This window comes from Prunus dulcis, chromosome 5 (genome assembly GCF_902201215.1).
Source record: "Prunus dulcis chromosome 5, ALMONDv2, whole genome shotgun sequence".
NCBI lineage: Eukaryota > Viridiplantae > Streptophyta > Magnoliopsida > Rosales > Rosaceae > Prunus > Prunus dulcis.
Window position 1 is genome coordinate 11,434,608 of NC_047654.1, and position 12,882 is coordinate 11,447,489.

Here is a 12,882-nt window from a genome sequence, read left to right on the forward strand (position 1 = left end):
AGTAATAATAACAACTAAAATTAAGTGGTTACCAACTTGCCATTCATAATTAATCAGAGGGTCAAGTAGTTGGCTCCTAAGGCAAGACATCATAAGATATAAAACCACTGGATTAAATGATTTTTTTCAGCAGTTAAGCTAGCAAACACCATCACTGATGTGAGTTGGGATCAAATTAAAGATTCATCTTCTTCCCATCAATTTTGGGGGTCCCAGGTTTGAAAACAATCAAACCACCACATGGCTGACAAGTGGCTTGTTTTGATGGCCTTAGTTGTACGTTTTTTTCCTCTTTGCAAAGGAACTCATAATAAGCAGTGTAACAAAAATGATTAGTGACTCAGCTGTTTGATGTTTTGCTTTCAAGAATAGAAAAAATGATATTTTGTTCTGATTGATGTTGTCACTTGCTTAATAATTCCAGTAACAGCATTTTCTCATTCCCACTTTTCTGAGAGGAAAAGTCAGTATCTTCTATTCCTTATGCTGACAGTTTCTTGTCAAAAAAAGACATAAATATTCCATGAATGAAGACCAGTTGATTTTTCCTGAGCACCCAGGTGACACTGTGCTCTTTGCCACCTCACTAGTTTTCATCTGCTATTTCTTGTTTGCTTTCTTTCTGAGAATTTATAGTAAAAGGAAAGTAACCATACTGTCTTGTTGTGCTGGTTTCTGATTTTCTGACTCAAGTAAGCCAAATATTTGTATTGCTTTCAGCACAGAATCATGGTTTCTCTGGTTCAAAATGATCTCAGATTAGCATGTCTTTGCTTTCAGTTCTGTGACTGATATCAGAAGTTTGTGTTTTCTGCAGGTGGCAAAATGCAGTGTGTGATTTCTTCCTCTTCAGTTTCTGTCCCAAAAAAAGCTTCCCACCATGATGATGAACTCTTCATGCAGCAGAGGGTGCTCTTTTCAGAGAATCTGAATGTATGTTTCACCTCTCTTCCATGTTAGTCTTGTCCATGAAGTTTTCCAAACTCATTTTATGGCATTTGCTAATTCAGGAACTGAAGAATATGAGGAAACAGTTGTACTCAGCAGCCGAATATTTCGAAATGTCTTACAGCAAAGAGGACCAAAAACAATTGTGAGTTACAGCAAAGACGACCAAAATGAATTATGGCATTTGCTAATTCTGATTGTTGTTTCTATGTTTTGTACTGGTAGAGTGATGGAGGCCTTGAAGGATTACGTCCTCAAAGCACTTGTCAATACTGTGGATCACTTGGGTTCAATGGCTTATAAGGTCAATGGATTTTTGGATGAAAATGTCAATCAAGTCTCAGAAACTGGGCTTAGGTTGTCTTGCATTGAACAGGTAGGAGCTGAACATTTTTCCTCTGTTAATTTCAACCCTGTCTAAACATTTTATCCGGAATTTCTAGCGACTTAGGACGTGCCAAGATTTCGTCACTCAAGGGGGTGTCTTCCAAAATTCTTTTGCCTTAAAGTTTCCCAAGCACCATAGGAGATACATCTTGCCAGACAAGTATGTTCTCATCATGGATACTGTTGGCCAGTCTGCATTGAGACAAAGTGCTGAAGAGGATTTGTATGAGAGTAGTACAGGTATCATTTCATCATAAACAATTTCATCCTTAAATATTTTGTAATTTTCATTTTAATTGTTAAATTACTGGGGAAAATCTAATAATTTGTTTATGTGAATATTTTGCTGAAGCAACAACGAGGGAGATTGCTCCAACAATTGTCAGGTAAAAATATTATCTGTGAACACCTTTTCTTTTCAACATAATGGCCAAACTTATTCTGAGTCTGAACTTTTTTCACCAAGCCTGTGCTTTATTTCTGATGCAGTGAAGAGCCTTCTGCATCACACTCTGCGCAACCTTCACGTGGAGCATTTCAATTCACAAGAATTTCATCCAAACATGGTTTGTATAAAATGTTTCTTCCATTTAATATGTTCCTAAGCTTCTGTTGGCTATACAACGTCTTTAATGCAATTTTCCTCCCATAAAATCAGAGAAAAGAACGGTCTCACCGCATCGGTTTCCACTTCCCCGTTGTGGCTCTCTTGTTAAGAGATCAAGCACTATGAACTCTTCTTCTACTGTCAAACAGCGGGTAAGCACTTGCAAGTTTCAGCTCTAGTTTTTTTTAATAATCAAATACTTTTGAGATTTATAAAATATATTGGATTATATTTCCAGTACGTCTCGGAGCCCCGAACCAGGAGAACAATTTCATTGCCTCTTCATGGTGAAAGAGACACGACCAAAGACAGTGATCAGCACTCAGGCAAAAATAAACGTCTGTTTAAGGCCTTGCTTAGCATGCGCAAGTCTAGAAAGGATGCCACATTGTACAAATATTTGGATGAAAATTAAGAGAACAAAACAGAAAGAGGTACAAGGAAGCCTATCAGAATTTCAGTTTACACTTTCATGCTTGTGTTGCTCTTTGCCAGCAAAGTTCTAAATCATTCATAAGTTTTAAGTGTTCAACTTCTTTTGTTGCATTTACGTCTCGTTTGTTTCTCATTTTGACCATCTGCTAAGAGTAAAAGAGTGAATAAAATCGTCAAAGCCACAACATTGAAGCACAGGACATACAGAACATTAGATTCCTAACTCTCACTAAACATGGACTCACTACAAGCTATCACACAACATATACAAAGCAAAGTGCCAGGTAGAGTTGTTTAAAATCCAAGATCAAAACTAGGGCATTCTTTGATTTGCTCACAAGTAGGCTCCTCAGAACTACTTTTCTCATCTGCAGCATCATGAGAAACACAAGAACTCAAACTCGATTTGTCGGAAGTATATGCTGTGTCATGCTGTCTGGTGTCAGCTTTCACATGTCCTGGACAAAACTGCTTGAGACAATTGGAAACACGATATATCATGTCAAAACTACAAAGTTTAACGATGGGTGCTATAGGGGTGAAATGCATTGTAAAAGCAATAAAAGAAATAGACAAAAGAGAGCTATCAACCATGTATTGTCTGCATAAATTTCAAACATTGAATGAAGTGTGCCATAGTGGGATTCCAAATATACTTGAATGATATAAGTCCTCCATGGATTGGGCTCAACTAACTATATCCCAAACTTCTTCGTTTACGCAGGATTTACACTGGTGGTTTATGCAATACAATAATTCTAATTATTTCCCCTTTAATTTGGTGGCTAACAAGGATCTCAATATGAAAGAGGCAGACAACCCAAATTTGAATAGTACAAGCAGAAAAAGGAAATTTGGCAATAGGTACTGTGGTGTGGGGAACAGTCTAGACCTGGTCGGAGTTTCTCATGTTGATTCCATCAGCTACTCGACTGCCACTACCGCTGGATATTGCTGCATATTCCAATTCATATTGAATTGCCACATAAATTAATTTCAGAAAATATAACAGTAAACGGTGATGCAAGTTTAAACAGTTCTGATAAAACTTGCCTTTGAAAGACATAGGGGCAGGGGGGTTTCCAGTGTCCATATTTTCACTTTGCTCTATACTTTCAACTGATCTATGTGGTTGTGATGGTCGAGCATCTTCAGAGAAATTCACTATTATAGCATCTGAAACTTGAGACTCCTTAGTGGAGGCAATTGGTCTTGCTGTGCTGTTATCAGCATGGCCTGAAACTATCCTCTCCTGAGCCATAGGTCTTTGGAGAATGGACAAAATCTGATTGGCTGCAGTTATGGAAACAGATAAAGAATCAGCAATGCAGTAAGATGTAAAGGAAATTACTCAAGATAGACAGATCAAAGCTCCCACATGGCACGCCTACCTCAGGCGCCAAAAAATGAAAAGCAGAAAATAAATACAACAAACAATAAATTACAAAAGGAGAAGAAAATACTTCAAATTCAATAAATTATTCTAATTGATTCCCCAAGTAATCCTAGACTCACCATCACGTAAAGGCTTGTTTGTATGGACTGCCCTGCTTGATCTCGTTTCCTCTACACTAGAGATGCTAAGATTTGACTCTGAAGCTTTCCTCAAATAATCTTTGTTGTGAGGTTTTCCTTCACCTTTAGGCCAAAAATGCCGCAGGCATGGTCAAGACCTCGGCAAGCATCAATGTCTAAGTTAGCATACTATAATAGAACCATACCTCCAGAACTTGTATATAGTCTACCAACCTCTACCAAATATTTTGGCAGCTCAAACATGCATCCTGTTCTTATATCTTCTGACAAACTGATATACTTACTGCTCAGCATGGTTTTGTCTTCACTAAGTAAACTAACCTGACATATATATAATGACTCAAAATGTCAGAAGCTAGTTTTGAATTCAGTATCACACAAAAGTGATGCAGCTCTAAAGGCTTATAGGATTTCATGCAAGGCATAGATGGGCATCATGTGACACATCACGTACAGTAGAAATGGCTCATAGATATGAAGGCAACACCAATTACATGGAGCTCAAGATAAATGTAAACAACCTTCTTACGGTAAGAACCAGAAAAGTCAAGTCTGAGAATGCCACCATGGTACTTCTTGGCCTTTTGAGTAATCTGAGTGGTGTATAGAGCATGCCACTCTGCATTTTAGAGAATATAAGTGCAATAGGAATCTTAGAAGGATAACTCTCAGAGACAGAACTAAGGGTAGCGTTTATGTGCAAAGTGTATATCATGCAATTTCCATCCTCCAATTCTGTAAAACGTATCCAAACGGTCCCAGAATAATGTAAATTTGATCCCTTCAACTATATGATCTCAATTTGTTAATTCTTAATTTCCAAATTTAAAAGTGAACACTGATTCAAACTATGAAGAACATCAAAACCGTTGCCTTTTCCTTTTAGGCCTGAAAGCATTGCGTTGAAGACTTTGCTTCTGGTTATTAACAATAAAACAACATTTAAGATTTATTCCATTACATTTAAGATTTAAAATAAGGGATTACATGAAAGGTGGAAACCTGTACATCATTTATAGAAATTGATAGAAGGATCCATTGCATAAAAACCACGAAAATGTAAACAACAACACAAACAAAAGCCAAACAAAAGCGAATATATGTCACGCTAACCTTTTACTTCAAAATTATTGACTATACCACAATCATCTCCACCACCTAATTTCCTTGTTTCCTGGACATAGCAATCGTCTTTTCCTCGAAATTTCAAATCTGCCAAAGCTTCATGGTTTTCTTCAGGTTCTCCAATGTCAACCAAATGAGCATCAAATGTAAATGATTCACCAGATCTTATATCTTCATCTTTTTTGAGGAACTTGCTATCTATGAGTTTCTCAGTCGCATCAAACAGCAGGGCCTGTGCAGAACCAAAGATGGAACAGTAATCATCAAATTTCGTAGAAAGTGAAACCAACAATAAGAGGGGAAAAAAGAACAACTTTTGCAATCAGTTAGATCATACATTGTTCGGCGTGGGAACAAGATGATAACACTGTGCAAACATATAAAGTTTCTTAATATATTACCTGCCTCCTTTGGGAGCCACACATTGCTAGTTTTAAGAAACCATCATGGTACTTTTTGGCCTTTTGGGTTAATTGTGTAGTGTACAGGACCTTCCATTCTAAGTTAGAGAAAGGAAAAAAGTTGTCAACCTTGGACCCGATCACTGGGGCGGGGGGGACAGATAAGATAAATTAAGAAAATATGTAAACAGTCACATTCAGAGACACAAAAGTTAAATCTGGAACAAGAAAATACCGTTCTCTCACTAACCTTTCTCAGCAGCTTTATCAGTGATAACACCATTACTTTGTTCATGCTTTACTCCTGCCTCTCTAACAACATTACGTTTATTTTCTTTGAAATGCAAATTTTTCCTGGGTTTATTATCTCCTTCACATTCTCCAATTTCAACTAAATGAGCACTAAATCCTATTGATTCACCGGATGCTAGGACTTCATCTTTCTTAAGGAACCTGCTATCTAAGAGATTCCTGCTTTCATCCAACAGTATTATCTGTACAGAGAGAGAAAAGGTAAAGCCTGAGAGTCAATTTTCCCTTAGGTAAATTTGTGTGCTATTACACACATGAGTCGACAAAGGATTTGTACTTCCATAAGTGAGGAGTGGCCTACGGATTTATAGGAAAACTTGAGATTGCAAATAAGAACAGATGGGTAGTAGGATAAGTCAACCTGCTTTCCATAAGACCCAGAAACTGCAAGTTGTAAGAAACCATCATGAAACTTCTTGGCCCTTTGAGTTAGTTGTGTGGTGTATAGAACCTGCCATTCTGGATTGTAAACGGTAGACCGTGAAAACAATTATAAAAGGAAGGGAGGGGGGAATATAAAGAACAGAACACAGTGAGTCCTAGAGAAACCATGACACTATAATGAAACTAACACATGCCAAATGTGAAGCAACAACTCCCAATTAAAGGGACTTGTAAAATATTGCAATATAGAAATCACAAAATTCTGCTATGCTTCAACATTTTAGAGTTAAAATTGCTTTTACATAAATAGAGCTACCGATAACTAACTAACCTGTTTTGCTAGTTTTCATCGTTTCTGGACTACTTTGTGCTGCGCCATACTTGTGCAGTTCCCTATTCTTAAACTCTGAAATGTGAAACATAAAAACAAATTAAATTAAGATTGTTCACATGTGAAAGGAGATTATAATGGGAGGCAGACTAACCTCTAATTATCTTTTGCGACGGGCTCAAATTTGGCTGCGGCTTATTCCCTGTAAGAATCTCAAAATTGGTGATATCAAAAGCAAGGAAGCAAAAAATATACAATGCTACGGAATTGAACAAAATTTATTGAGATAATAACAGCAAATTAGAAACTGAACTTGTATTCACAAACGGCTTTGCGCGTTTCTCATTGAATTTCGTATCTTTTGCTTGAGAATTAAAACCAGGTACAGGTTTGCGATCTCCTTCGGCTGAATCAGCTTCGTTCACGTCAACAAGAAAAGCATTGAATGTGAGTGTTTCGCCGGAGCTAACTTCTTCGTCTTTCTTCAAGAGCCTGCACTCCAAGAGCTTATCACAATCGTCGTACAGCAACACCTGTGCATTAGAATAAAAAATTTACGCACAAAACTATGAATGAAAGAAAAAATTGAAGCGATTTTGGGATTAATTTGAAAATTTGAAAATTAAATACCTTATTAATGGAGGTGTTGAGCTCTAAGAAACCGTCCTGGTAAACCTTGCGCTTCTGCTTCATGTGCTTGGTGTAGGTGACACTCCACCGCTTCAGTTCCGCCATTGCCGTCTTCTCACTCACTCTCAGTCTCTGAGGAGGAGGGCGACGAAGATTCCAGAAAATGATCGAAATCTTCACCAAAAGAGCATTTGGTTTCTTATCGCGCGGGGCTACCCTCGAAAATTTTCGAATTGGCGGTGCTCAACTTCGTAATTTTAACCAAATTCCTGGGCTTTCAGTAATTTTAATAATCGCCACGCTGGCTTATTCGACCGCCATACAAACGACGTGTCGTTTAAAAACCGAAAGCACTGCTTTCAGCTTGTATATTTTGCAAGCGCAAAGCTCTGTTCGAATTTTCAGTCTTTTTGCTCAGATCTTCCAATCTTTCTCGTGGATCTGTACGAATTCGAAAACCCAGACTTCGAACATGGTCAGAATCAGTTAACTTTTTTATTAATTTGTTTCTAATTTGATCGAAATTGGGTGTTTATATTACAAATTAGGGTTTTGATTTGTATTTTTTTCTGGGTGCAGTCGGCGCTTTTCAATTTCAATTCGTTTTTGACGGTGGTGCTGCTCGTGATTTGCACGTGCACGTTCTTGAAGATGCAGTTCCCGGCCGTCCTCGAGCAGAAAACTGGGTCAGTCTCAGTTCCATGGCTTCTCTAATTACAATTACTTACTTTAATGGGTTGTTTGTTAATATTTGTTTTCCATTAATTGCATTGAACTTTAAGTGTTTTTGTTTATGTGAATGGATACTGTTTTGATCGGAATACGTTTGATAAAAGTCCTGAATGATGTTGTTTGCAAAACCTATAACAATGTCCAGGCTTGGAAACTATTACCCTAATTGTAACTTGTGAGCATTGAAGTGTTTGCAATATATGATCACTGCCTATGCACATTGTTAGGTGAGGCTAAAATACTTCATTGAAATCTGTAAGTCAGCCCTTCTGCTTGGTTTAAGCATTGCATCGCGGTAAAGATTGCTTAAACACAAAAGGGTTGCAATTTTGCAAACTGGTTATGTCTTCTTCCTGGCTTGTTTGAAAGGCAATGGTCTTTCACACGCCCGTATACACACATACTAGATGATTGCTATTTGGACTCTGATTTTCACGTGCGGCATAGTCTTCTTTATGTATTCCGTCATCCTGCTTACTGTATAAGAGTTCTCTCCGTAGGGTACTTGCTTTTCTTCTACTTGATTTACTGAATTATTTTCTTCCGTTCGGTGATGTTTGTGTCATACTTTCCTTCATGCTTCCATGCCTTTGTATGATATGTCAAAATTCAAGATCTAGCTCTGTTCTGATTCCATGCCTTTTTTTTTTTTCCGGTCAATGTTCTGATTCCATGTTTGGTGCTGGCAGGTTCCGGGGATTTTTTTGGAAGGCAGCTAGAATAGGTAGGTTACTAAGATTTTCTTTTGACTTATTATCTATCATGTTGCTGCTAGAGTAGTTGGAATTACCTAGTTCATGGGTGTGATAGATGACTTTGTTGCCACTTGGAACAGGTGAACGCTTGAGCCCTTGGGTTGCTGCTGGATGCTTTACAATGGGAATTTCAATCTTATTTTTCTAGGCCCAGGTTGCTTTTGTGCTCCAGGAAGCAGCTGCAGCTCTTTGTTCATTTCTCTTTTTTGCCCTAACACATATTGGTTCTTGTACGTGACCTCGTACAATTGCGATGCTAATGAATTTACATATTAGGTTTCTGGTTTAAATTATTTGAACATCTAATTGGTGGTTTAATTTTGCGACAAAAACTTGTATAACTTGCAGGTTGATATTTATATAGATAGTGTTACAGTTATTTCTCTCTCCACATCATGAATGAATGGAAAATCAGCTTCTTATTTCTTTGCCTCTCTCTGTTCAATTCCTAATTTGAATTGGCTGGTGTTAATACTTTCATACCTCGCATATGGAGGAATCGAACGACCTTAAATACTGTGTTTTCCTTTATTATATGGGAAAATATGAATATAACATACATTCTTTTGATAATTTTTTTCTATATCTTGTACTCAAAAAACTAAACACCCCGAAATAATAAAAAAAGTTATAACAAACCACCTGATAAGTATTTTGTCATTGCAAATTGAGCAAGCAGTAAACATGGGACTAAATCAAGCAAACAAAAATAAAAATCCACCTGGAACAAAACCTTAAAACCCACCCAAAACGTAAAAGAACTATTAAAAAAACCTAGCTAGATGATCTACATGATCTACTAATTCAAATAACTAATTAAGCTTTGGAAGGCGCCTTGGGTGGAGAGTGTTGATCAGCGCAACTTTGTCTGACGGCAGGAACATAATATCTATTGTTGAACTGGTCTAACATCAAGCCAAAACAATTCTGATCAATTCCATCGATGGCAGCGCAACAATCTGGTCCAATGCGACTATAATCGCCAGTAAAAAAGGCAGACATCAGGTCTCCCACTAATCTGTCTATGTCAGTTAGTGATGACCAACATTTTTCATAATCTTCTTGAGTTGGTGGCTTCCATGTCGGCAGTGCCGGAACTTGTGGTGGCGGTGCCGGAGCTTGTGGTGGCGGTGGCGTCAAAGGCTGCCCAAAGTAGAACCAAAGTCGTGAGACTGCCTTTGGTTGTGCCGCATGTGAGACTGTCTTTGGATGTGCATGTGCAGCACGATCATGAAGGAATTGGGTGACATAGGGAGGGTTATGCCTCCCAAACCCTACATTGAACAACAATGCTGAGCTCACAAAAAGCAACACAATGGAGATTGAAATCCTCATATTGATCAATGATATTATTATCTCTCCCTGTCAATTGTGCTTCTACATGTTGCTCTAGTAGGGTTTTTATAGTTTGTCAAGTAGAGTTGGACTAGGTTACAACCTCATCAGCTTACATTTTTTATGTGAAACACTCAAGCACTTGTCTTCTATTCAAACTCATAAAGGGGTTTTAATATGTGACCAATATCCCCTGAAAATAAAAATAAAAATAAAAATATTTGTGTTTCTTCCTACGTTGCTCAGTTCATTTTCTTGAACTAAAAAAAAAAACTATAATAATTTTGAATAAAATTTATGTTGTTTTGAATATATATATATATATATATATATATATTTATTTATTTATTTATTCAATTTGGGCCGGCTGAGAGAGAGGAGAGAGAGATTTTATTTTTAATTTTTCAATTTTTTTATTAATATTTTTTTACACATAAGCAAAAGAATTGGACCCCATAAATGACACGCCATCACTTAACGGATCTTCTAACGGTAGAAACATATTGTAACAAATTTTAAATGTGGAGGTACCTCATTGTTAAAATTGAAAATATGGGAACAAACATGCCTTAAGAGTACAACTTCAGGGTAATAAACTGAAATTAACCCTAAATATTTTATTAAAGAAAAAAATTAAAAATTAAAAACTATTTATCAAGTAATATAATTTATGAAGTTAACTAAAATATTTAATACTACTTATTGACTAAAGAAATAATAAATAAAACATAATTAATAAGGCTAAGATATTATTTAATTACTAAAAATAAAATTTTATTGACTTAAAGATACTAAGTTAATTTTTTTTTTAAAAAAAAAATCTCTCCCGACGAAATTCCGTCGGCACAATCTATCCCAGCGAAACTTTGCCAGGTTAGACTTATCGCGACGAAACTTCGCTGGCACAGTTAAATTTCGTCGGGAAATGTATAATCCGGCAAATACGGCTTACATACCTTTGTCGACGAAATTTAGTCGGGATAGGTTTTCTTGCTTTTTTAAAAATATAAAATTAGTTTCTTTGATATTCTGTACAAGTAGAGTATTTTAACAGTATAACCGCACGGCTATACTTTATAAATAGAAATTTTAACAGTATAGCCGTGCGGCTATGCCCTTGAAATAGAATAGTCTAAAAGTACAGCCGCGCGTCTATACATTTTTTTTTTTTTTTTTAAAAAAAGGGGGAAAACCGAGTATAGCCTATTTAAAACAAAAAAAGGACCCGCTTAGGGCGTCACGTGTCAAAAAGGTATGGCCGATCAGCTATACTTTTTTTTCAAAAAACCATAGTATAGCCGAAAGGCTGTACTATTCTAAATAAAATTAAAAAAACTGAGTATAGCCGCCCCGCTGTACTTTTTTTTAAAAAAATAGAAAACCCCGTTAATAACCGATCGGCTATACTGTTTTTTTTTTAACAAAAGGAGGACCCGCCTATAGGTGCCCACGTGTCAAAATAGTATAGCCGCACGGCTATACCCTTTTTTTATTTATTTATAATATTTATTTAAAATTTCCTGAATTCAAAGATAACTTGATTCTTACATCATTCGGCCTTTCATAAGATGAAGTTGGTTCTATATGAAGAAAAATAAGATTGTTTCATAAAAAGAATAGACTAATTTAAAGGATTGTTGTTGATGACAAACAATCACAATATAACTAAATAACATAATAAAACAAGATAAATTTTTATTTTTTTATTTTTATATAATCAAGCAACAGTTACTAAAAAGAAATATTAATTAAATCAACAGAGTCCAAGGCCCATCTTTTGACAAAAATTATATAGTTTTATCTATTACCCAAATATTTATCCAAGCCCAAACTAAGATGAGGCCCAACTTTGCCTCCACTAGACCTATACCCTATTTAGTATTTCTAAATTGTTGGTGCTTATAAACCATGAAAGGAAATAACTCTCTTCCAATGTGGGACTAAATGAAAGTATATTTTTCCTATACAAACTCTACAGTTGTGGCTTTACTCATTAAGTAATACTAAGAGTAATTTATAAAACATAATAATCTTTCAATTTGATTCTAGAAGTCGACAAGAAAATTTGAATGGTGGAAAAAAAAAATAATGTGCAACCAAACTGTATATTTAATTAATTGAGGCTTGAACTAGCGGTTAGGTCTCATTTGATGACTAGTATTGGATTGGATTGGATTAGATAACTCCTTATATTTAAAGCATATGTTTAAGGAACAAATGAAAAAATATATATAAATTAACCAATTAGTTGAAGGTAGAAGATGGATTACTCATGAAGAAAACTTATCCCATCTAATCCCCACAAAATTGTAGGATAGCAACACTTTCTAATTAATCCCTCCTAATCCCCCCAAAATGGAAAATCATTCACATCTACCTTCATTTTCTCCTTCACAATACCTTAGATTTAGTGACTTATCCAATCTAATCCTAAGTGAGCAATCTTGAGCTGGAATTGGTAAAGTTGTCATCGTTGTTGTTCGTTTAGGAGAGAGCAAAGAGAGAAGGGAATTTCGAAGGGATGTGCATGGTGGATTTAGTCTAGACATTTCGAAGTATATACCTCTCACAATTCTTTGGTTTGTCTATCACGTTATTTGGATTTTAATTTATGAGTAGAATCAAAGGTTGTTCTTTTCGACTTATGATTTTATTTCTCGTCTTACTCTGCCAATTCAAAATTGGAGATTCTTAAGCACTGTTTCAACTTCTGGATTTTATTCTCACGGAGGTTAATGTTTTGCTTTTTTATTGTTTGAGCTAATATTCAGTTTTTATTTCTAATTTTGAGCTCTGTCTCTATTTCTGTCCATGCAATTTGTAAACAATCAATTGGTTTGAAGTTTGTTTTTTCTTGCCTGAATTATTGTTTAAGGTCTATTGAACAATGAGCAAAGATTGTTCAAGGCATATCTTGCTTGATTTCTTTGTAGTTAAGTAAGGAACTGTGGATGCAGTTAGTTG

At 36.1% G+C, this 12,882-nt stretch overlaps 3 protein-coding genes across 7 annotated transcripts; 2 read left to right on the plus strand and 1 right to left on the minus strand.

Annotated features, from left to right (window-relative positions):
* Positions 1 to 361: 361 nt before the first annotated feature.
* LOC117626896 (protein ABIL2-like) lies at positions 362 to 2,600 on the plus strand. 3 transcript variants are annotated; one of them, XM_034358692.1, is made up of 10 exons: positions 362 to 560; positions 818 to 933; positions 1,011 to 1,093; positions 1,174 to 1,324; positions 1,392 to 1,575; positions 1,688 to 1,721; positions 1,825 to 1,901; positions 1,994 to 2,094; positions 2,181 to 2,376; positions 2,529 to 2,600. In XM_034358692.1, the coding sequence occupies exons 1-9, from the start codon at positions 524 to 526 to the stop codon at positions 2,355 to 2,357; spliced, it is 960 nt and encodes a 319-aa protein (XP_034214583.1). In that variant the 5' UTR covers positions 362 to 523; the 3' UTR covers positions 2,358 to 2,376; positions 2,529 to 2,600. The 3 variants fall into 3 exon arrangements, with proteins under 3 accessions (XP_034214583.1, XP_034214582.1, XP_034214584.1); XM_034358691.1 differs by lacking the exon at positions 2,529 to 2,600 and having other exon boundaries at positions 2,181 to 2,413; XM_034358693.1 differs by lacking the exons at positions 362 to 560; positions 2,529 to 2,600 and adding an exon at positions 582 to 692 and having other exon boundaries at positions 2,181 to 2,413.
* Positions 2,601 to 2,645: 45 nt separating this feature from the next.
* On the minus strand, positions 2,646 to 7,288 carry LOC117626895. 3 transcript variants are annotated; one of them, XM_034358690.1, is made up of 14 exons: positions 7,097 to 7,288; positions 6,780 to 6,999; positions 6,621 to 6,668; positions 6,467 to 6,541; positions 6,113 to 6,210; positions 5,690 to 5,933; positions 5,440 to 5,582; positions 5,027 to 5,270; positions 4,435 to 4,532; positions 4,099 to 4,234; positions 3,893 to 4,015; positions 3,431 to 3,670; positions 3,270 to 3,331; positions 2,646 to 2,845 (listed from the first exon to the last, which is right to left on the minus strand). In XM_034358690.1, exons 1-14 carry the CDS (start codon positions 7,199 to 7,201, stop codon positions 2,672 to 2,674), a joined length of 2,010 nt encoding a protein of 669 aa, XP_034214581.1. In that variant the 5' UTR covers positions 7,202 to 7,288; the 3' UTR covers positions 2,646 to 2,671. The 3 variants fall into 3 exon arrangements, with proteins under 3 accessions (XP_034214581.1, XP_034214579.1, XP_034214578.1); XM_034358688.1 differs by having other exon boundaries at positions 5,440 to 5,537; positions 6,053 to 6,210; XM_034358687.1 differs by having other exon boundaries at positions 6,053 to 6,210.
* Positions 7,289 to 7,459: 171 nt separating this feature from the next.
* On the plus strand, positions 7,460 to 9,009 carry LOC117628025 (protein kish). Its single transcript, XM_034360371.1, has 4 exons — positions 7,460 to 7,571; positions 7,676 to 7,782; positions 8,518 to 8,552; positions 8,664 to 9,009. Exons 1-4 carry the CDS (start codon positions 7,569 to 7,571, stop codon positions 8,729 to 8,731), a joined length of 213 nt encoding a protein of 70 aa, XP_034216262.1. The 5' UTR covers positions 7,460 to 7,568; the 3' UTR covers positions 8,732 to 9,009.
* The last annotated feature ends 3,873 nt before the right edge of the window (positions 9,010 to 12,882 follow it).